This window comes from Podarcis liolepis (genome assembly GCF_965112155.1).
Source record: "Podarcis liolepis genome assembly, chromosome: 1".
Classification (NCBI taxonomy): Eukaryota; Metazoa; Chordata; class Lepidosauria; order Squamata; family Lacertidae; genus Podarcis; species Podarcis liolepis.
Window position 1 is genome coordinate 16,295,894 of NC_139554.1, and position 23,455 is coordinate 16,319,348.

Here is a 23,455-nt window from a genome sequence, read left to right on the forward strand (position 1 = left end):
AATGTCTTGCTTGTAAAACTCAAGTCTCATTTACTAGCACATATATAGCAATTTCAAGCAATGGCTTCTTGCGTAAATTGAAAAATAACATCTAGCTTTCATCTGTGCTAAAGAAACATTTTGCACATTTTAACAGGGAAGCTTTGAGAAGTCAGCACTTTTCTGAAAATACAGGAAATGAGACTCCCCGTGCTGATACCTTCAATTTACACATGTGTACAAAGGCAAAGTTCCTTGAAAATTTAAGTTACTCATACCGTCTAGTTCAGCATGTAATGTCTTGTGCAAGCAATTTGCAAAATATATTAATTGAACAACCAAAAATGCCAAGTCAATTAAAAAGTTTTATTCTGGGCAAAGAAAAGATAGCTTTTATTAAAATTTCACATATCCAGCAATTCTGAGCTACATCTTCAAAATAAATAAAAGCATCAACTTAACCGAACAGTCTAGAAAGCACACACTGCAAAGTGAAATTCAATTACAGCTTTCGTCAGTGTTACTAGGAGACCATTGATAGCAAAGAGCTTGGTAACCACAAAGAAGGTGCTAGATGACAGCTATTTAAGAACAGAACACCATTCTTATGACGGCTGGCAGGATAAGAGCCTCACTTTAGCCAATTCTAAGACCCCAAACAACTAAATATAAAGTAACACGGGTACCATACTCACAACATGGAAATTATTTTAAATACATTTGACACTTCTGCAAAAATTTAACTTTAAATTATCTGCTTTTGGCACCTTTTGGCACTTCACATTTATTTAAAATATTTATGTTGCAGCTTCTGATAAACAGGTGCACAACCTGCAGATCTGCCAGGATTTAACTCCCCCATTCATCAGTTGAATGGGTGGTTCAACCTTGCCATGCTAACTGGGCGCCCCAGTTCCCAGCTGAGAACAGGTGCATGCAGTCAAAGCAGAACTTAACTCCACCCTTCTGCCCGCCAGCTGACATCACAAGAGAGTGTCAGCTGATGGACAGGTGGGCATGGTTGTTTTTTTGGGAGGAGGGGTAATGGTCTTGTGGGCCATCTTGGGACTCCCCGGCAGCCAAGATTGGCCTTAGGCCAGAGGTTCCTCACTCCTGGGCTAGAGATTGCAATGACAAATCGAGATAGCCAATGGGCTCACCAGTTGGTCACGGACTGTGGTTGGTTGTTGTTAGAGAATTTAATTCCTGTTGATGCTAAACCAATCAGAACATCCCACACAGTGTATAGCATCTGCTTATGCAACAACCATTCTATGGTCTAACATGAATTACAATCACCATTCCACACGTCATACTTCTCTTGAAACACATCGACTGTATGAACACAACGGGTAAAATGTGTGACAGGATGGGACTAATCCTGGCCAGGTGATCATAAGCATACACTAGCTGAGATGCAATATTTTACAAATGACCTAAACGGCTCCCAGGGCTCCAATGCAATAGGAAGGCTGAATAACCTCTGCAGAAGCACAGGATTTGGATGTTGTTTAAACTGGAGCTATTTAAACTTACTCTGTCTGTCTGTCTGTCTGTCTGTTTGTCTGTCTGTCTGTCTATGAATGAATGAATGAATGAATGAATATATGACATTCATATGACAATATATTGGATGTTGTTTAAACTGGAGCTATTTAAACTTACTCTGTCTGTCTGTCTGTCTGTCTGTCTGTTTGTCTGTCTGTCTGTCTGTCTATGAATGAATGAATGAATGAATGAATATATGAAGAGGTTGTTTTGAGATAAAAAAAAATAAACTGAATAAATGGGCAGACACTTTTCTGCGCACAAGAAAGCTATTTTTACCCAAGAAAGGAAACAAAAAACGTAAAATAATGTATGTTCTGCTAATTTCTGCAGACCTAAATGAGAACTATTTTAAAACTCTCTATCAATGGTATTTAATGCCTAATAAACTGAACTTAATATATAAGGATCAGATAAATGCTGGAGAAGTGGATTAAATAAAGCAGATTACATACACATCTTTGGAATTGTTCTCAAATAGAAATATCATGGAAATCTGTTCAGGCTAATATCTCTGATATGTTAGGATATCATATACATTTGGGACCTAAACTATAGCTGCTTGGTTATCTAAAAGATGTTATTCTGGAAAATGAGCAAGAAAGAATATTTGACCTTCTAAGTACTAAGATTATAATAGCTAAAAAATGGAAAAAGCCTATCTACTATATCTGAATGGATTGAGAAAATATGGTCCATAGTCACTATGATTAAGCTAACTTATTACAAAAGCAACGCAGCTGGTTTATGGAAAAATCCGTATTTTAAGAAATGTTTTAGAACAATGTTCAATGACAGTGTCCAATCATGTGCTGCTTTCCACCTGCTTAACAGTATTTCATTATGCTCTTCATCTTTTGTTCATTTTGTTTATTAGTAAAAATAAAAAAGGTATCTACTAGTGTTATAAAAAAGTGGGGAAGAGAACTGCAAGAAAGTCTAATTTCAGTTTAAGTTTCAATCAAGATATGTCCTGGGTTAAAACTGGAACAAAAGAACGAAGGAATAGTAGAAGAAAATGGAGCTCCTTCCATTCATTGCACATTTAACTACTGCCTTAAAAACCTTCTAAATAATATAAGGAAAAATGGCGGCGGTTCTTATTTATCAATAAAGATGCGACAGCGGCCAGTTTTGCTTTGTAAAGTATGTCAAAAATCAAGATGAAGTTTGACATAATGTGGAAATACAATTCTGAGAAATGGCGTTCAGAGAAACCACACAAATATTTGAAAGCTACTCTGCAGAGGGCTTCCGGCGGGCGCAGATCCGGTTGCAGGCGAGGGTTTGTCTCTCCGGAGAGAGCTCTAGCTTTTCGGCCGAATTGGGAGTTTTTGAGGGCGACAAAACTCCCGCTAACCCTCTGGAGGGTATCCAGAGGTCTTGGTGCCCAGCAGTGCGAAGGTGTCACTCGTCTGGTCGTCAGGTAGCCTTTGTATAAAGGCGAAGAGAGCGACGGAACGAGAGACGGCAATTTGGGCAGCCATTACAGCGGCGAATTAGCGAAGCCTCGAGCCTGCAGGCTAAGCGCCTTGCCCTCGATACAAAGAAACTCAGATACGCAGAAAGAATGCTGGAAATTGCAAAGGGGAGAGCCCAAGGAAGTATCTGAGAAGAAAGAGAAACAGCCGAGTTCAGCGTTAGCTTGTCTTCAGCGGGAAAAGACGCAGTGTGGTTTGCAGAGCCGAAGGAGAAAGTAAGTTACTGCTAGTGGCTACATTGTCCGTCCCTCCCCCACTGACTCACTTTGAAATTAGACCCTCTCCCACTGTAGAGGGGAAAGGGAAACAATCGAGGGAGGGCAGAGAAATGCGGTACTAGAAAAAAAACTTAGTCGTCATGGCAACGGAGACACAGAACTACAAAGAGCAATCTACATAAAAAAAGACAAAAGGAGATTACTGTTAAGAGGACTTTTACTAAGACTCCTGTGAGACGTTACACCAAGTGGTTTATAAGAAAACTCCGGGAGTAGGGAAGACTACTCTTTGGACATTTGGAATTACGTTTGCTATTGTATCGCTGTTTGGGAGCTTTCTTTATCTGCTACGTTTGTTATACTTTCTCTATCTTTTTTGGACTCAACATTTGGGTCACGGAAAGAGGCAGGAACGGGGGAAGAACAGTGTGAACAGCGTGAAACCACAAACAGGAAAGACTAATTGACTGACTAATTGACTAACTCTCTATACACTTAAGAACTCTGCTTAAGAACTGACTCCCCCTGCTGGACTAAATTAAGCATTGCACCTAAACTTTGGAAAAGTTTAACTGGAGATTCAGACTCTCACAGGCTAAGTGGTTGTTAAAGTGGTTGTTAAAGAGTGGGTGGAAGAGTCTGAATTGAGGCGGGAAGAGTGTAATTAGAATCTGGTTGGTGGACCTAACTAACCTCTTTAAAATCTCTGGAGGGGAGGGATAGTTTTCTTTTTATTTATTTTTCTTTTTGGTTGGGGAAACAGACTCTGTTACTTCAAGTGACTACTTCAAGTGGTTAAATTTAAGAAGGTTTATACTATCCCGAGGGACTAAGACCTCTTGGGGGTTAATTGAAAGCTGAATAGTTTAACTATAAGGAATACATTTACATATATATATATTTTTTTTTTCGGCATAAAAGGAATTCCCAAGGTTTAAGGACAATGTCACATACGCAGAAGAAAGGGGCAGAGGGAGGTACCCCAACTGATAGGAGAGCTTCAAAACAAGAAACAGAATTTAGGACAGAAATACTGAGGATGTTCGCAGAAATAAAACAAAGCGAAAAAAATCTGGAAACAAAATTGGAACAGGTGGACAACAAAATCGGAAAAATGGACAAAAAGATTGAAGAGACAGTAAGCGAGCTAAAAGGACAGATTAAAGAGGTTTCAAAAAGAGTGGACGAGGGACTAAAAAAGACAAAGCAGGAAATGAAAGAGATGAAGCGAGAGGAGGAAAGATTGAGAAATGAGATAGTAGAGTTAAACAAAATACAGGAAGAAATTAAAGACTCCATCGCAATGAACGATCTAAAACAGAGGGAGACTAACTTAAGATTGAGACAAATTCCAGAAGTACAAAACGAGAATATAAAAGAAAGATTAGTGAAGGAAATAGCACAGTGGATGGAAGTGGAAGAGGAAGATGTGGCTAGAACAATCATAAATGCGTATAGAATGAAAATTAAAACAAATAAAGCCAGGAAATATCCAGGGGACTGTTTAGTTACATTTAAAGACAGAGAGATGAGAAATTTGGTTTTGCAAAGGAACAGGGGAAAAAGATTATACATCGATGGGCATTATATTATTTTATTTAAAGATATCCCCATAAGGCTGCTTAAACGGAGGGAATCGTATAAACCACTAGTTCAACTACTTAAAAAGAATAGAATTGACTTCCGATGGGAATTTCCGGAAGGGGTCTCTTTCTTCTATAAAGGTGTTAAAAGAAGATTGACTAGTCCCGAAGAAATAGGAAAATTCACAAGAAGATATAAAGAGCTCCAAGTGGGAGAGGAAGAGGAGAAGGGTGCAGAAGGTAGATCTAGATTGAGGGAGGATTTAGAGTTAGGTGAAGAGGAAGAACAAAGTAGAGGAGAACTAGAAGAAGAAGAAGAGGAGGAAGAAGGAGAGGAAACAGAAAGGTTACAGAGTAACACCTAACTCAGAGTAGCACCTAAAATAATATGTCTTTAAAACTATGGAATTGGAATGTTAATGGAATGAATGATAAGAAAAAACGCAATGGAATTGAACGCATTCTAAAAAAGAAAAATTTAGATATCATATGCCTTCAAGAAACCCACGTGGCCAGTAAACATAAGAAAATCCTTATTAATAAGAGGTTAGGAAATGAGTTTATCTCCTCCGATAAAAAGAAAAAAAGAGGAGTAGTATTATATATTAAAAATAACATTGAAACACACCAGCTATTTAAGGATGAGGAAGGGAGAATGATCGCAGTCCGCATTAATTGGCAAGGGGAAATGATGATAATAGTGGGAGTCTATGCACCAAATGGCAATAAAACAGAATTTTTCAGATCATTGGAAGAGAGATTATTTGACTACATGGACCAAAAAATCATAATAATGGGAGATATGAACGGGGTGGTCTCAACAGAAATAGATAGATTAAGGAAAACTAAGACAGAAGGAGGGAAACTACCTAAGATATTTTTTGAAATGGTGAAGAACTATAACTTGGTAGATATATGGAGATTGAGACACCCCATGGAGAAACAATTTACATTTCATTCAGGACCGAATGAATCACTGTCAAGATTAGACCAAATTTGGATATCAAATGAACTAACAGTAAGAACTACAAAAATTGAAATACAGGCCAAAATTATCTCCGACCACAACCCCATAATAATGGAGATGAAGGGGGTTGAAGGACGAACTTTCAGATGGAGATTAAATGATAACTTATGGGATGACCAAAAATTTGTGGAAAAGATTCGGACGAAATTATTGGAGTACTTCATAGATAACCAAGATAAAGGGGTTAAAATAAACGTGGTATGGGACGCGAGTAAGGCAGTCATGAGGGGCCTGCTCATCCAACAAAATGCATGGAAAAAGAAAAATAAAGAAAAAAGAACTAAGGAGATTTTGAGACAGATTATGGATTGTGAACAAAAACTAATTAAAAAACCAAATAATGAAAGGATATTGCAGGAAATAAAATCCCTCCAAACCCAATTTGCAATGTTGATAAATAAGGAGGTTGAGTGGAACATCAAAAGATTAAGACAGAGAAATTTTGAATTTGCTAATAAGCCAGGAAAATGGCTTGCGTGGCAAGTCAAAAAAAGAAAGGAACAAAACACAATAAACAAAATACAAATAAACGGAGAAGAGATAACTGAACCAAAAGGGATTAGAAGAGGATTTGCGGAGTTTTACGAGCAACTATACAGGAATAAGGATAGAAACAACAATAGGAAAATAGAGAGATATTTAAAAGAGAAAATGGTAAGGAAGATTTCGATAGAGCAAAGAGAAATGTTAAATGCCCCCATTTCCAGAGAGGAAGCAGAGGAAGTGATAAAGGAACTGAAAAGAGGTAAAGCCCCGGGCCCAGATGGGTTTACTGCGAGTTACTATAAAGAAATGAAAGATATATTGACGGTTCCGTTAGTTGAGGTGATGAATAAGACCCTAAAGGAAAAAGAGATCCCAAGCACCTGGAAGGAGGCATTTATCACAATAATTCCAAAACAAGATACTGACCCAACCCAAGTAAAAAATTATAGACCCATTTCCTTATTAAATACAGATTATAAGATTTTTGCGGGAATTTTAGCAAAAAGGCTTAAAAAAATATTAGTGAAGATAATGCATGAGGACCAAGCGGGTTTTCTACCGGGAAGGCAAATAAAAAACAACACAAGAGGCATAATTAATATAATAGAATATTTATCGGACAGAATTGATAAGCCAGCTAGTCTGATTTTTATTGACGCGGAGAAAGCCTTCGATAACGTCACCTGGGACTTCATGCTGAGAAATTTAGAAATTATGGAAGTGGGTCAAGAATTTTGGAATGGGATAAAAGCAATATACACCGAACAGAAAGCGAAGCTGATAATAAATAATGCCATAACAGAAGATATAAAAATATCTAAAGGGACAAGACAGGGCTGCCCGCTCTCTCCGCTGCTCTTTATAGTGGTGTTGGAGGTTCTGCTAAACGCAATAAGGCAAAACAAACAAATTAAGGGAATATCATTAGGTTCAAACGAATACAAAGTTAAAGCATATGCTGATGACGTGGTATTAACGGTAGAAGATCCTATAAACAGCTTAAAGGGAATTCTGGAGGAGATGGAGGAATTCGGGAAGTTAGCTGGATTCAAACTAAATAAGAATAAGACAAAGATGATCGTTAAAAACTTAGACCAAGATAAGATAGAATTATTACAGGAACAAACAGGAATTGAAGTAGTTAAAAAAGTTAAATATTTAGGACTCTGGCTTACCAATAAAAATATTGACCTATACCAAAATAATTATATCCCAGTGTGGAATGAAATTAAGAAAAATCTGGAGATTTGGGCAAGGATGAAATTATCACTCTGGGGTAGAGTGTCCATGGTCAAAATGATGGTACTCCCCAAAATGCTTTTTCTATTCCAAACAATCCCGATAATAAAGGGCACAAAAAACTTTAAAGAATGGCAAAGGGTGATTTCTAGATTTGTCTGGGAAGGAAAGAAGCCCAGAATTAAGTTTAAGATATTAACAGATACCACTGAAAGAGGGGGCTTCGCCCTGCCAGACATGAGACTGTACTACGAGGCGGCATGCCTTTGCTGGATTAAAGAGTGGATAAAGTTGGAGGATACAGAGTTATTGGATTTAGAAGGGTATAAGAACAAATTTGGATGGCATGCCTATTTGTGGAGAGATAAGATAAAAGTACATAAGGGATTTTGCAGCCATATCTTTAAGGGACCTTTGATAGAAGTTTGGAATAGATATAAGAACACACTAGAACCAAAAACCCCACACTGGTTATCACCAGTGGAGTTAATAAGTGTAAAGAAAGTCAATATGGGGAAAAAATGGGGTAGGTACGAAGAAATGGTATTGAAGGAAGGAGGGAAGTGGAAAATTAAACCATACGACCAGGTAAAAAGATATACATACGATTGGCTGAGTTACTATCAGATAAATGAGATATTTAAAAAAGAAGTGAAAGAGAGGGGCTACGATGAAAAGACATCGAAATTTCAGAGAGAGATAATAAACTGTGATCGGAAAAATCTGTCAAGTATGTATAAAATACTGTTAGAATGGAACATGAAAGATGAGAAAGTCAAAAAAGTGATGACTCAGTGGGCAAAGGACCTCGGTCATGATATTCAATTGGAGAATTGGGAAAAATTGTGGAGAGTGAATATAAAATTTACAGCATGTGTACTGTTAAGGGAGAATATGTTAAAAATGTTATATAGGTGGTATATAACACCCGTTAAACTAGCCAAGATGTATAAAACAGATAACAAATGTTGGAAATGTAGACAAAAAGAAGGGACGTTCTATCACCAATGGTGGGAATGTGGGAAGGTTAAAAGCTTCTGGGACGAAGTCTATAATGAAATCAAAAAGATATTAAGTTACACATTTGTAAAGAAACCCGAAGCTTTTCTATTAGGTATGGTCGGAAAAGATATTAAAAGAAAGGATTGTAAAATCTTCCAATATGCGGTAACAGCAGCTAGAATCGTGGTGGCGCAGAAGTGGAAGCAGGAAGAAAGCCCAACGTTAACAGAGTGGAGATTAAAATTGACGGAATATGCGGAGTTAGATAAATTGACAGGGAAAATTAGATATATGAAGGATCAAAAATTTATAGATGACTGGGGAAAATTTGCGGATTATCTGGAGAACAAATGTTTAGTAAACACAACGCTAGTAGGATTTAAAGAGGCACTGTAAAACACTAAGAAGTATTGCTTATGGAAAACAATGTCTGAAAGATGGTACTAATGGCAGTACGAAAGATTGGAATGCGTTATAAAGAGATAAATACGAATGAATGTCAAGGACGTTGAAGGAAGTCCAAAAGAATGAGATGTATAAAACACGGATTTAATGTATATATATGGAAAGATGAATAAAATTTTTTAAAATGCAAAAAAAAAAAAAAAAAAAAAAAGAAAGAAAGCTACTCTGCAGAGAAACACTCTAAACTGCAAGTGAAACCACTAAAAATGAATGTGACTTTAAGTACAAATATCATTGGAAATTTTAAAAAGATGCCAGTTCAGATAATCAGACAGGCAGAGTGTAGAAAAGCTAGCTGAGTGAGGGAAAGTAAACAAAATGTACAAAGCCAGATTTTAGCCCTAAAGCAAACCTGACATTTTATCTAGCACCTGAAAGAGTTTCACAGAAAAACAACTCTGCCACTTCTCCTGAGTTCTACTACGCTTTTAGCGTGTGCTCATTTCTTCCTCAAGAAGGCTTCTTCACTGCCCTTTACTTTAAAAAGGGACTGCTCAAGCTCATTACCTTTTGTAAAGCACTGTAAATTACTTTAATATGATGTTCCTAATATCCTGTGATCTGAGCGACTCTAGGCAGCCTACTCATTCATCATGACACAGATAGAAAACCAGTTAAATAATTATTCAAGTGTCCTTTTGCCCAACTACAGCTTAAATGCAACAAAAAACACAGTTAAGCCGTTTGTCCTCTAGACACCAGCAAAATGACTAAGTTGAAACAAAAATAGAAAGTTACTTTTCTTCCCACACAGCCCTGATGGCATGCTGAAAAGAGTTTTCAAGTGCAAGACCAGACAGGCATTGCACTAATATTCTAGTGCATGAGCGCTGGTAAAGGACATTCGCAGGGTCTCCTGCTCTTGCTGAAATTAGGCAAGAAAGAAGCATTCTGTTGTAGCCAATAGACTAAGGTGCAGTTCTACATTTGTAGTGCCCACAGCAATTTACAGATCTGTCCAATGACTCCAGAAAGGTGGGCAACCTCCGTTTTAGTGGGCTGTGCCTTCAAGAAAGCTTCATTTGGTTGTAAATTAACATTTTTTGCATGGCGAGCGTTCAGAAAGCGGGACCTGCACGTATACAATTTGAGTGATTTGGCGGCAGCTGTATGTGCCTCTTCAGATGGATCTATGTGAGTAGAAGTGAGTGATATTGAATGAGTAGTAGGCACAATAGTCTGACGAACAGTCCTCCAAAAAAGCCCAGATCTAGATTATTTTAAGATGTTGAAATGGACAACTTTCACTTCATGATTAGTGCCAGTTCTCCATAAATACATAAGGCTGCATCCAATGAAGTAATCTCATTCGCACAAGGACTTCTGTAGGGTCTGAAAGTATTAGCCATGACAGTAAGAAACAGCATTTGACAACTTGAGTTGGTGAAAGGATAATGAGGTTACACCCAAAATGCCTCACCTACATAAATACTAATAATGTTAAAAAAAACTACCTACCATATTTTTTGCTCTATAAGACTCACTTTTTCCCTTCTAAAAAGTAAGGGGAAATGTGTGTGCGTCTTATGGAGCGAATGCAGGCTGCGCAGCTATCCCAGAAGCCAGAACAGCGAGAGGGATTGCTTCTTTCGCTGCGCTGCGATCCCTCTTGTTGTTCTGGCTTCTGAGATTCAGAATATTTTTTTTCTTGTTTTCCTCCTCCAAAAATTAGGTGCGTCTTATGATCTGGTGCGTCTTATAGAGCGAAAAATACGGTAATCATGCTGTGTAGCCTTAAGTGGAAGTGATGCGTAATTTATTCCAAATAAAAAATTAATCATGAAAAACTGTATTCTTCTGAAAAAAAAGCATAATGGCAAGTGTGGTAGACAAAGCTTTCCTGCTTAATCATATGTTACTACTACCAGTGGATTGTGTAAAAAGAATTGAAGACAATGGAAAAAAGATTCTGATTAGTACAACATGGGATTCCTTATTGGAAAGAGGACATTTTTATATTTGTGCTAACTTGTGAGAATATTGTTTCAAGATGTCTCTGCGGCATTGTGTCACCATGGAAACCATAAAATATATAGCATCCAAAAGGCTCTTCTTTCTACGTATGGTAGGGCCGTGGTAAGTTGTAAATCTGGTTCTCTTATAAGGTGGGGGGGGGGGCTGGAAAGGATCTACTTGCACAAAGGTGTAACATTTTTGGGGAAAGTGCACTGAAGCAATTCTTCATAAAATATTACTGCTACAGTGGTTTATGTCATATATACATATTTTAAAGTAACCAAAGCATCTTGTGCTGAAGAATGGATATTAACACAATGCGACACAATGCTGAGTTGATAGCATATGTTCATATGAAATAAGGAATGCCACAGAATACTTTGTTGTCTCCTGAGTATTTTTTTTAATTATGTAAATTTCTTCTTTGTAAATTATCTCTATTCTTCGTGGCCTGTAATCAGTTATGTTTCAGGTTATCATGGGTACCTTGATCACACATGGGTACCTTGATCACACATATATATACATCATTAAAACCCGAAGAACACTACACCTGGCTACACCTGGATTTCTCAAGGAGATCATCTTCTGAGAAGTCCTCACGAAGAAGACTCTCTTGCTAGTCTGTCAGTTTATACCTTATGATCAATATTAGCCACGGCTATAGAAAGTTCAAACAGGACATACAAAAAAACTTTTTTTTCTTGTTTGTCTAGAAACCACATAAATGTAGTCAGACTGTCGTGATCAGCTACAAATCCAGACTAGTAGAGATCTTAATACAGACAGAATCCTGATCCTAACTAGGATCATTCCATAGGATACTCTAATGTGGAGATGCGGTTCCAGCAAATTTTATAGCACAAGAACAGTGAAAATGTCTTAACATGTGCATGTGAACTGGGAAGCCAATAAATGTGCTAGTATCACAACCCATCTATCTGCAGAGGACAGAGACTTGGACCACCACTCAACCTCATGACTTTGCTTGGGAAAGTTTTACTTCTATTTATAATGGAAAACAAACAGTCTAACTTCTTTTATTTTTGTTTTACCTGCTCTATAGTAAAATATATATCTTATAAATAAATAACTGCACACACATTTCCCCTAAGCAACCATTGTATCAGAAAAAGTAACAGGCGAAGTAGTCCTCAAACACCTATCTTAGAAAGCAAATGCTGCTAACCAGTTGGGAAGGTATAATTTTTTCAGTAGGACTGATCAACCACAATCACCACAGCCGACAATCGGGACAGGCACGGGGCTAATGCAGACACTTTCATGCCTCCAGTAACATCTGAACACCACCGGCCAAAACTGACTGAAAGTTACCCAAATATGGGACATTCTAATTTTTAAAACCATAACCCCCCCTCCACAACTCCCCCACCTGAACTACTGCAAATAAGTAATTTTGTCTCTGAAGTATTTGATATGCAATCAGGCTCAACTCCTTCTCTCTATTTGTGTATAGGATGGGGGGGGGGGTATGTTTTTACGTACACTCAACCAAAATGTGATACACACGCTCGGGTTAGAGCTGCAAATATAAGCAAATAAAATATGCAATCTGGTCAAGAACATAGGTCACCATTAACTGATATAGATTTTGTCATCTTGAATAATTTAGAATGTACAGCGGTACCTCGGGTTAAGAACTTAATTCGTTCTGGAGGTCCGTTCTTAACCTGAAACTGTTCTTAACCTGAGGTGCCACTTTAGCTAATGGGGCCTCCCGCTGCTGCCGTGCAATTTCTATTCCCATCCTGAAGCAAAGTTCTTAACCCGAGGTACTATTTCTGGGTTAGCGGAGTCTGTAACCTGAAGTGTCTGTAACCCGAGGTACCACTGTACATAAACATGATGGCACAAGAATGCTGAACATGTGATGAACATGCCCTCCTAAACCAGCTATTATATATACAAACTTGTTCATTTTTCAAATTTTTATTACAACTAGGGGCCTCAAAAGCTGCAAGTAGTCCAGGCCTCTCTGGACCTCTGAGATGGTCTAAAGACAAGTTATAGAGGGCAAAAGATTAACAATCTCTAAGCACAATGCTCAGAGACTCTTGAGAGTCCCATGGACTGCAAGAAGATCAAACCTCTCCATTCTGAAGGAAATCAGCCCTGAGTGCTCACTGGAAGGACAGATCCTGAAGCTGAGGCTCCAATACTTTGGCCACCTCATGAGAAGAGAAGACTCCCTGGAAAAGACCCTGATGTTGGGAAAGATGGAGGGCACAAGGAGAAGGGGACAGAGGACGAGATGGTTGGACAGTGTTCTCAAAGCTACCAGCATGAATTTGACCAAACTGCGGGAGGCAGTGGAAGACAGGAGTGCCTGGCGTGCTCTGGTCCATGGGGTCACAAAGAGTCGGACACGACTAAACAACAACAACAAAGCACAAAGCTCAGTCACATAGGCTAACAATTTCTTATAGAAATTTTTAGAGAAGGCACTGGTTTATTTTCAGTAGGAGAAAAAAAAATGGAAGACGGGAATTAAACTAAACTAAAACCGAGTATTAATAGAAATAGCAATAGAAATAGCAATATATATTTCAAGGCTTTTACATGTTTTTTTTTTATGGTTTTATTTGCATAATGCCTAATAAAGGTTTGATTTCAAGCAATTGCAATGCACACAGTTGATTCAACAAGACAATTATTTTAGATTTCTAAACTCTGAAAAAGACTCATCCTTTACTACATCCCAATCAGAATTCTGTGGCACTCCTAGCCTGAATTTCTAAGTCCTAGTCTGATGCATCATTTTACTATGTGAAGTTACAGAAGAGTTCCAGTTTTTATAAATTCCAACAATGGGTGTGCGAGTACGGATAGATAGTAGATAAGTGTTGTTATATTTGTGCTTCCTGTTCATTACTGAGATTCTCAGATCATGGTCACTGCGTGGGAGGCTGATGCTTGAAAGACTTTTACATGGCAGCTGTTCCAAGCAGCAGCCATAACACGGGTCTCTCTCACCACACAGATTGCTTGCATAGCATGGAAATCATGGGTGTTGAATGCTATGGCCCCTGCAATATAAGAAATAAAGTGGCAGCAAGGAGGAGGAGGAGGAGGAGGAGGAGGAGGAGAAGAAGAAGAAGAAGAAGAAGAAGAAGAAGAAGAAGAAGAAGAAGAAGAAGAAGAAGAAACAACTAGAATAATGGTTCACAATGCAAAGTTTAGGAATTGCTGATCCAACAGCAAAGGTACTCAGAATCCTAGTTGCCTGGTAGCTTCAAGTGATATATCTGTAAGCAACAATCTGAACATTGATCAGAATCTTGAGTCTTTTTGAGTATAGTCTTCATTAGGGGTTATGTAATGGCTGCGCAGGACACAAGGGAGTGACTCTTCACTATTCTCCCTCTACCCAGCATCACACCTAATGGTTTTCAGTACCACCAATAGTGCTGACAGAAGGGTTTTGACTCTCTAGCCTAGAACCTTCTCCCTCCAATTCTGCATCTCCATGTGCCTTTCGGATATTTCAATGCTTTGTCATCATTTCAAACCCCTTCCGAGCACAATTCAAAGTGTTGGTACTGACCTTTGAAGCCCTGAAGTCACTGTGAGAAGTGACCAGGCAGAGGGCCTTCTTGGCAGTGGCACCCTCTCTGCGGAACACACTCCCATCAGATGTCAAGGAAATAAAGAGCTACACAACTTTTAGAAAACATCTGAAGGCAGCTCTGTATCTGGAAGTTTTTTAAATGTTTGACGTCCTCCATAAAGGATCAGGATACTGGACTAGATGGGCCACTGTTGTGATCCAGCTGGGCTGTACCTTCTCCCAGCTCTCTTCTCTCAATGACAATATCCTCTATCCTATTGATCTGGCAAAAAGTCATGGGTTTAACTCATCCTTCTTTTGCTGCCTGTTACCAAATCGCATCACTTCTCCCTAGGCAACATTAAAAAAAAAAGAGACAAAAACTCTGGTCCATCTCGGCCATCTCTCACCTTGCATTTTCTCTTTTCTGTTGTCTTACATCTGGTCCTTCACCTCTATCCAGCACTCTGCTGTCAAAATAATTCACTTCTCTCATTCCTCCAACCATACCACAGTCTCTTTTAAATCCCTACACAGGTTAGCTTTCCATTCATAGATTCTGCACATTCTTATTGTCTTTACCTTCAAAAAAATCTCCATGCCCCCCCCCACCATTATGATATCATCCAGGTTCAAACTTCAAAGGCCCCCATCAAAAAATTCTTCATTTTCTCCCTTGTTCATTCTGCCTGAAACTCCATCTCAGAAATAATCTATGGTGTCACTTCTTGCTTCTTTTAAACTCTTCTTCAAAATCCAATTTTTCTGAGAAGCCTCTAGTTCCCATTCCCTACTATATCTAAGAATTACTGTACCTAATTACATGTACACATCACATAGTCTCCCCCTTTCTATTCCTGCTTCCAGCTTCTGTCTTTTCTTGTTGTCTCCTTTATGTCATTTTCTAGACTGTAAACCTCTTGGGGCACAGACTTGTCTTTTCATTCTCTGCACACTATGTTCATGGATGCTGTAACAGCATAATCATAAAAATTCAAAAACTGCAAGAGTCCAAAAATATAAGCGTCATGAGGAAATCACCAAAATTCTGTATGAAAGAACAGAAACTAGAGTTGCTTCAGGCTCCAAGGTTTCCTATCGAATCCCCCAAACAGTTAATTAACATTGTCATTGGGGACACATGAAACTAAAGGAGATGGGCTGGTATCAGTAACATTATAGTACTACTCCTGTATCCAGTGTGGTCCAAATGGTTTAGGTAAAGGTAAAGGTACCCCTGCCCGTACGGGCCAGTCGTGTCCGACTCTAGGGTTGTGCGCCCATCTCACTTCTATGCCAAATGGCTTAGAAGAAGGAAAAAGAACCAAACAAGTCTTTTCTTCCCTCTTTTTTAATTGGGCTAGCAGCCATGCAGACATAGTGGGGAATTAATTGGGTGTGGTTTTCCCTTGCAAAATAATCCTGTCTGCTAACGGGCCACATCAATGTGTAAATCAACAAAGTCTGCCTCCCCAAAGATTGGAATAGTTTTTATTTTATATTTAATTGTTGTTTTGTATTGATTTCTTTACTGTACATCATCTTGGTGATACAATAGAGGCAGCATATTTTAAAATAAGTAAATAATGGAAAACAGAGGCCAAGCGGCCTCACCCAAAAAGGATTGGCCTACTAGCCAATCACAGTATGACAGAAGAATTTTAATCTCTAGAACAGGTAGGAACACACACTTCAGACAACAGCCCCACCCACTTTATTTTGTGCATCTTGCTTTTGCACAGGCATGTCTTTCTGCCCTTTGATGAAAAGCAATGATCAATAAAGGAATGAAATGGTAGATGTTTGCAGGGTTGGCAAATGTCGCCCCCCCCCCCCAAGGATTCAAACTGAACTACTGGCCTGTAGTGATCTTCCCAAACCAAAGTATGCCGTACACAGTTAACAACTGTCACCAGAGAAATCTCCTTAAGCAATAGAAAGGTGTGCTAGGCCTTTCAGCCAGCGCATATTTAGTAACTTCAAAAACAAGTAGCACACCATGACTGAAAGTCTGTCAGCATCAGAATGACAGGTCACAACTTGCTTGTTCCAGCCGGAGTGGGATATGTTTTGGAAAGCTGTCTAAAAAAGGCTGGCATTCACGACACAATCAGCATAATACTGGTTTTCATACCACGAGAGAAACTGTTGAAATTTGCTAAATAACGTGGTGATTCTCTGTGGAATTCAAACTCTAAAAACGGCCGATCTTGAGCTAAATACAAAATTGGGGGTGGGGGTGGGGAATAACCAGCTGGTAATAGCACTAAGAAACAATGATACTGGTACAGTGGTACCTCTGGTTACATACGCTTCAGGTTATATACGCTTCAGGTTACAGACTCCACTAACCCAGAAATAGTGCTTCAGGTTAAGAACTTTGCTTCAGGATGAGAACAGAAATCGTGCTCTGGTAGCAGCAGGAGGCCCCATTAGTTAAAGTGGTGCTTCAGGTTAAGAACAGTTTCAGGTTAAGTACTGACCTCCGGAACGAATTAAGTACTTAACTCGAGGTACCACTGTAGTAGGAAGCTATTCCTGATTTGACATTCCTGTGCAAAGCTACAGGACCTTTGAAACCATGAGAGCAACTGAACATCGTAGGGCTGCATTACTGCTTCTTGGCTTGAGAGAGGAGTGCAAGACCTATTGCACTGTCCCCCTAGGTCTCAAAAGCCTGGGAAGTATGGCAGGATGGACAGCAGAGAGTGTGAGAACAAGGGAACAAGGAAGACAGCAGAGAAAGGAGTGGGCAAACACTCATTGGTTAATTATATATCAAAAGTTGGGGTGGCGTAGTCACAGGCTCAAGCTATGACTCACAAAGCTGTCAGTGTGCATCTCACCACCGTGATGCACTTATTTCACAGCTTTTAAGCAAGCCAGTGTGTCCTAGCCCCACCCCTCAAACTGTGATATGGGTTAATAATACGGACCACCCTTACAAATCTTGTAAGGATTATCACAATAATATAAGGTGTGAAGTGCTTTGAATGCTTAAGGCTGCATAAATGCTTATCGTTATTAGTAGTATTGCAGGTTTTAACAGGGTCCTGAATGCCAACAGGGATTTTTGTCACCCTTTTAAAGGACAATAATGCAGATACAGAGTCATGCAGTGGCACTGTCAAGCTGTCTTTTCACCAATGGCTGTACTAATTTCTAACGAAATATGTACACTGCAAGCCAGTATGCAGCCCTCTCGGGAGAAGGGAAGAGGTCCTCCAACAGACATTAAACCAGGCATAGGCAAACTCGGCCCTCCAGATGTTTTGAGACTACAATTCACATCATCCCTGACCACTGGTCCTGTTAGCTAGGGATGATGGGAGTTGTAGTCCCAAAACATCTGGAGGGCCGAGTTTCCCTACGCCTGCACTAAGCTATGAACCTCACTGGCTGGCTTGGAGACGTCACTTTCAGCATAATCTACAACTCCGAAGACCTTGGAGATACAGTAGGATACAAATCTAACCAATAAATACTAAGCTTATTGGACAAAGGCAACATCTCTTAAAACTGGTTGGCCTTTCGCTTCGTCACATATCTACACTGAACTTGCTTTATCATAGCCTGGCTTGATCTGAGTGGCATCCATACCTGATACACCCAGCGTTTATTAAATGGTATTCCACCACTTTCGAGTTCATGTGAATGCTTTTTCAGTTGCTGCATGCGCTCTTTTACATTTAACTGATCAAGATCAGAGGGAAGCTGTTGCATCTTTATTATCTAATTAAGTGTTACATCACATGCATTAGATCCACTTTCAACGCCAGTGTGTGAGTCAGCAAGCTGATCTGTAAGGACTACTCCACAAATCCAGTTTATCATAGGCACACTCATAACCAAACTGAACAATGATTTCTAGATGAATAATGAGCTAGCAGGAACTGGGCGCTTCGCCCCTTTCTCTTCCGCCCCCAACAATCCCTCATGAATCTTACTCAACATTCCTCACTCTGAGCACGCTTTTAATTCGTACATTATACTTATTATCCTAATGAAAAACTATGATAAATGAAATTGGTTATGAATTAACATCCAGTTAAATATATAGACAAAATAGACAATGCTGTAGAACACTATCTATATGGTATTCTTCACAAGGAAAAAACAGTGGGTCAGCGGCAGATCGTAACCCTGTGGGAAACATCTTTTTTTAATTAGACAGTGCCTGGTAACCTACCTCACAGGGTTGCTGTGAAGATAAAATAGGGAAGGGACAACAATACACACCGCCTTGAGACCCCTGGAGTAACACGTGGCATATCAGCGTAATAAATATTATATACCCCTTAAAATGCCTTACAGTGTTTATCTTACAAGAAGCTACTAGCTATTTGCCCTGATTGTAACTGCCCCCCGGCCCCCGGCCCTGTTGTCATCATCTCAATCTAGTTAATGTAATCTATCTTTTGGGTAGACCCAGGACCTGTTCTGAGTGTGCTCATGGCTGCTTCCTTCAAGACCACACCTCCAAACAGCTTGAAGCACACTTTGTAGGCAGGCAGGCAAGAGGGAAAGTTTGGTAGTTTGAGCAGCTTGGTTTTTATTTTTTACAACTAGTATTTGTTCTCTCTCTCTCTCTCTCTCTCTCTCTCTCTCTCACACACACACACACACACACACACACAGAGAGAGAGAGAGAGAGAGAGAGAGAGAGAGAGGAAAGAGCAAATGTGGAGAGAGCAAAAGAAAGGGTGTGAATTTTCTCAGGGAGGAAGGGAAGGCACTCCTCATCTTCCCTGAACATCTCCTCTGGCTTGCTCCTGTGCTACCTAGTGACCAGGAAGCACAGAAATGCTCTCCTCCCACAGATTCATTCTTTCCCTGTTTCCAGTCCAGCGTATCTCCTTCCCAGTGTGTGTGTGTGTGTGTGTGTGTGTGTGTGTTACCATACCGTTGTTTGTACATTTTCCTTCTCTGGATGACACTTGGCAAGAGTCTTGTTTTTACGCATTCCCCCCCCCCCAAACCACCAGAGTAGGGGTTGGCAAACTAAGGTCTGCGGGCCGGATCAGGCCCAATTGCCTTCAGGATACGGCCAGCGAACTGTCCGTGGATCGGCGTGGGGATTCTGTTTGTTTGGGCTGTGCCATCCCCCCCCCCGCGCCATTCCATTTCCCCCCTCTCCCTCACACGCACCGCGGCGGCGCTTCCTCCCTCCCTCCTCCTGGCTTCTCCCCTCCCTGCCTAGAGGAGGAAGGGGGCTGGGCTGAGCTGGCTGAGTGCCATTTTAAGCAGCCCCTCTCTGGAGCCAGCCCTTTCCTGCCACTCATCTTCCCTCTGCCACCCCCGTCCTGGTGCTCCTGTGGGCCAGAGAGAAGAGCAGGCGAGCTCCCTCTGCCTACCCACAAGAAGCAGCAGCAACGGCGGCGGTGGCAGCCCCTGGGAAGGTAAGCGTAGCGACTGGGGAGGACTACTTGCCTCCCTCACCTCTTCTTCTAGCTCTCCCCTGCCCCGGATGCCACTTCTCTGGCCTGCCACAAGGTCTGAGGGACAGTGGACCGGTCCATGGCTAAAATTTTTTTGCTGACCCCTGCACCAGAGGATAAAGTGTTGCTCTGTGGCCAAAATTTAAAATTCCTCCCCTTTACCATAGACTCACCATAGACTTTACCATAGACTTGTTTGGTGCTGTTGTTCTTTGTACTTATACCAAAAATGGGATTCACTTCCCCTGCCTACAGCAGAAATGGGGGGGGGGGCAATCCAGTAGCACTCTAAATACTACAGCAAAAGTATTGTACAGTATTACTGCATAACTGATTCATGGATTATCAAGAACGATGCATCTGATGAAGTGGAGTCCAGTCCAAGAAAGCTATGCCATTTTATATTTTGTTTAGTTTTTAAGGTGATAGTGCTATCCTTTCTGTTGTTTTGCTAAAATTGTACTATGACCTACTTTACAGGGTTGTTGTGAAGATAAAAAGACTATAAGACACTTAGGTAAATTTTAAAAGCTGGGGTGGGGGGGAGGAGAATAAACTTTTCCTACAGGTTTGGAAATTTAGGGGGTTCCTTCTTAACAGTTTTGTGTGGCCAATTCCAGCTGCAACCCTGAACCTGCTTATCAGGTAAGCAGCCCCAGTGGAATTCCCCATGGGGTTTACCTCTGAGAAAAATATGGCTATTATGGCATGAACCCACACTAGAAATTGTGACAGCGGGTACCCAAGATAAAACATTTAGGTGCCAAATTATTATTACAACTGCAATGATGCAGTGTCCACTATTTGCAAAGTAGGTGAATAGCGAGAGAAACAGAAAAAGTGGAAGCCATACAACTTTCCTCCTAGCAGAAAAGCAACTGTGACAGCAGGAGCTTCTCCTGAATGATATTTTCCAGTTTATTTAGGTGCTATTTGTAAAGCAGATACATTAACCTATGCATCCAGTGTACCTTGCAAGGGAGGAGGACGGGGAGAATATCAGAATTCGGACACATTCCCATGACCTCTTGCTGACAACACACACCAGACATCTTTGTATTCCCACCAAGTCTAGTGGGCATTAGACGCCACTAGTTATACACAACTGTTTGGTCCCAATTACAAATACAAGTTGGGAAGCTATTTCAAGAGCAAAGAAACTTGTAAAAAAGTTGGTAGTGTGTAAGAAAAGAAGAATGGACTGGCCTGGCAATTTAGGTTTTTCAGCACACTCTACTTCAGTGCAAGTTAAAACGGTTTCAGTATTTATCAAGAAATGAAAGTGCTGGAGGTGGTTTGCCTTAACTTTTAAAAAGTCACTGCTAGAGTTTGAGGGTCACTATGGAAAGGACATAACTATGAACCCCAAAGTTAAGGGTTTTAACAAAGGCACCCTCTATTTAAACTGCAAGTCCTGAACAGACCATTAGTGTTGTTTTTAAGAAATAACTTTTGTAGTGAAAGCACACATCAATTATAATACAAACATAAATAAACTCTTCTATCAATAAAGTGAGCAAACTACAGCCAGAAGAGAAATAAATGCAGGAAATACAAGATTCCTTTGCATTTAAATTATTTTTTTTAATGTACATAATTTTATAATAAAGACAAGAAATGTGTAAGATCACTCCTTGCTAAATTTTATTTTTGGAAGTCTCCATCATGTAAAGCTTAGAAATCTTTCTCTGCCAAGAATGCTGATAAGGGAGTGGGGAATGGTGTATGTTTATAATGCTGTTAGTTTGCTGTTAGTAAAACTAGAGGAGATGCCATCCAGTAATCCTATAACAATACTGGCATTTGGGATTGTCGTTTCAAAGAGAAACACAGAATCAGTATCTTGGCTAATGTTTGATTTGTTCAGAAGCCATGAATCAATGAATCCCACAAGTGTTTGAAACAAAGCAAACTGGAATCAAATTCGAGAGAATTTAGGAATTGTTTAAGGTACTGTACTTAAAAACACACTACAGATTTCTAAGATGCCCAATGGCAGAATACACTCATGCTCGCTATAATCAGCGCTCCACACGGCAATGTAAAATGTTTTAAGATTCACAATGTCAGCGTTGTATGTTTCAAAAAGCATGTTTCGTTGGATGTTTCCTAAATATATAGTGGCTGCCTTCTATAATGCAATGGACTGTATCACTCAGTCACATTTTCCTGTTTAGTTGCAAACCTAAACAGAAGCCATAAATGAACCCTCACTTGTAGACACAAAAATCCTTTTACTGCACGTTATCGCTCACATATGCCACAAAGAGCTGCAATTCTCTGAAAGAACTGCTGTGTAACTTAAGTGCCCTGCCTCTCTTCCCTCCAACTCCCCCCCCCCTTTTTCTGGGGTAGTGACTTCACATCCTTTGACATCAGCCTGAAAGTGGGGGGAGGGGAGCACTAGGGCAGAAAGCAGCAAAACCTGTTTAACGATGCAAGCAGCCCTTCCGATTCTTAAATCTTGTCAAGATTTAATAGAACTCCCCTATATTTTTTCAACTTTAATAAATCTGCATCGGAACAAAAATGGATTCTGCTACAAAGGACTTCCTGCTTTCCTTACCCGAGAATCACAATAGCCTTTTATTACCAAGCCACAGAGGGTTACAATTCATTCAAACACAAATAACTCACCTCGAATATGCAGAAGGGCCACGGGCTGAAATGGCCCGTTTGAATTGGCTGCGTCCACCACCATCCTGCTGCCAGCTTTATTACATGTCAACATCTAGGCTTCAGCAGGGAAAGCGGTGTACTCCTTAAGGCAAGAAACCAGCCTCCATTTTAGTTTAAAAAAAAAAGAAACTGAAGCTCTCTGCAGCTGGAGGGAACTGGCTAGTTAGTGATGTCAGCAGAGTGGAGAAAGCTGATTGGCTAAATGCACCAACTTAAAATGACTCTGAAAAGCCGCAAATGAAAAGAGCTCTCTGTGTGGCTGTCACCGTGCATTAAGCTTGTACATTTGTCAGCTCTCTTGTACTTCCATTCATCATTAGTAAATGAATGCCCAGACTACTGTTTGAAAATACAAGCACTAAACCTTCCGAACAAACAAGTATATCATGGAGTTAACTTTCACTTCACAAAAGGAGTGCTAGGATTTTTTCAGAGTCTATTTGTGTTATCAGCCAGCAAAGATCCACAAATAGATGCACTGTCTCGATTTTCTATTTCAGCAGTATTTCATGAATGCCTTAAATGTTTCCCCTTTCTTCTTCAAAATGAACTGCACAAGCCTGCAAACTGTGTGCATGGGCTCTGTGCTATTTGCCTTATGATTGCTTTAGCACGAATAGAAATATTTTAGCTCTTCCCCCCAAAAGGCCCACAATGTACGTGTGCATGCACACACACACACACACACACACACACACACACACAAACTTTTAAAAGTTTGCAAGCAGCAATTATATTAAATTTCATCATACACTTAAAAAAAAAACATTCAAAGCATCACACTAG

The 23,455-nt window shown here is 40.0% G+C and overlaps 1 protein-coding gene across 9 annotated transcripts in view; it reads right to left on the minus strand.

Annotated features, from left to right (window-relative positions):
* PPP2R5C (protein phosphatase 2 regulatory subunit B'gamma) overlaps nt 1–23,455 on the minus strand; it is an 86,420-nt gene that overhangs the window by 31,173 nt on the left and 31,792 nt on the right. The window contains exon 1 of one of the 9 annotated variants that reach the window (XM_083518627.1): nt 22,628–22,850. The exons of 6 other annotated variants lie outside the window; for them this stretch is intronic. In XM_083518627.1, the coding sequence (XP_083374753.1) occupies nt 22,628–22,721 (94 nt within the window). In that variant the 5' untranslated portion in view covers nt 22,722–22,850. Of the gene's footprint in view, nt 1–22,627; nt 22,851–23,455 lie in introns of those variants that run through there. 2 more of the 9 variants (XM_083518624.1, XM_083518626.1) reach the window with 2 other exon arrangements.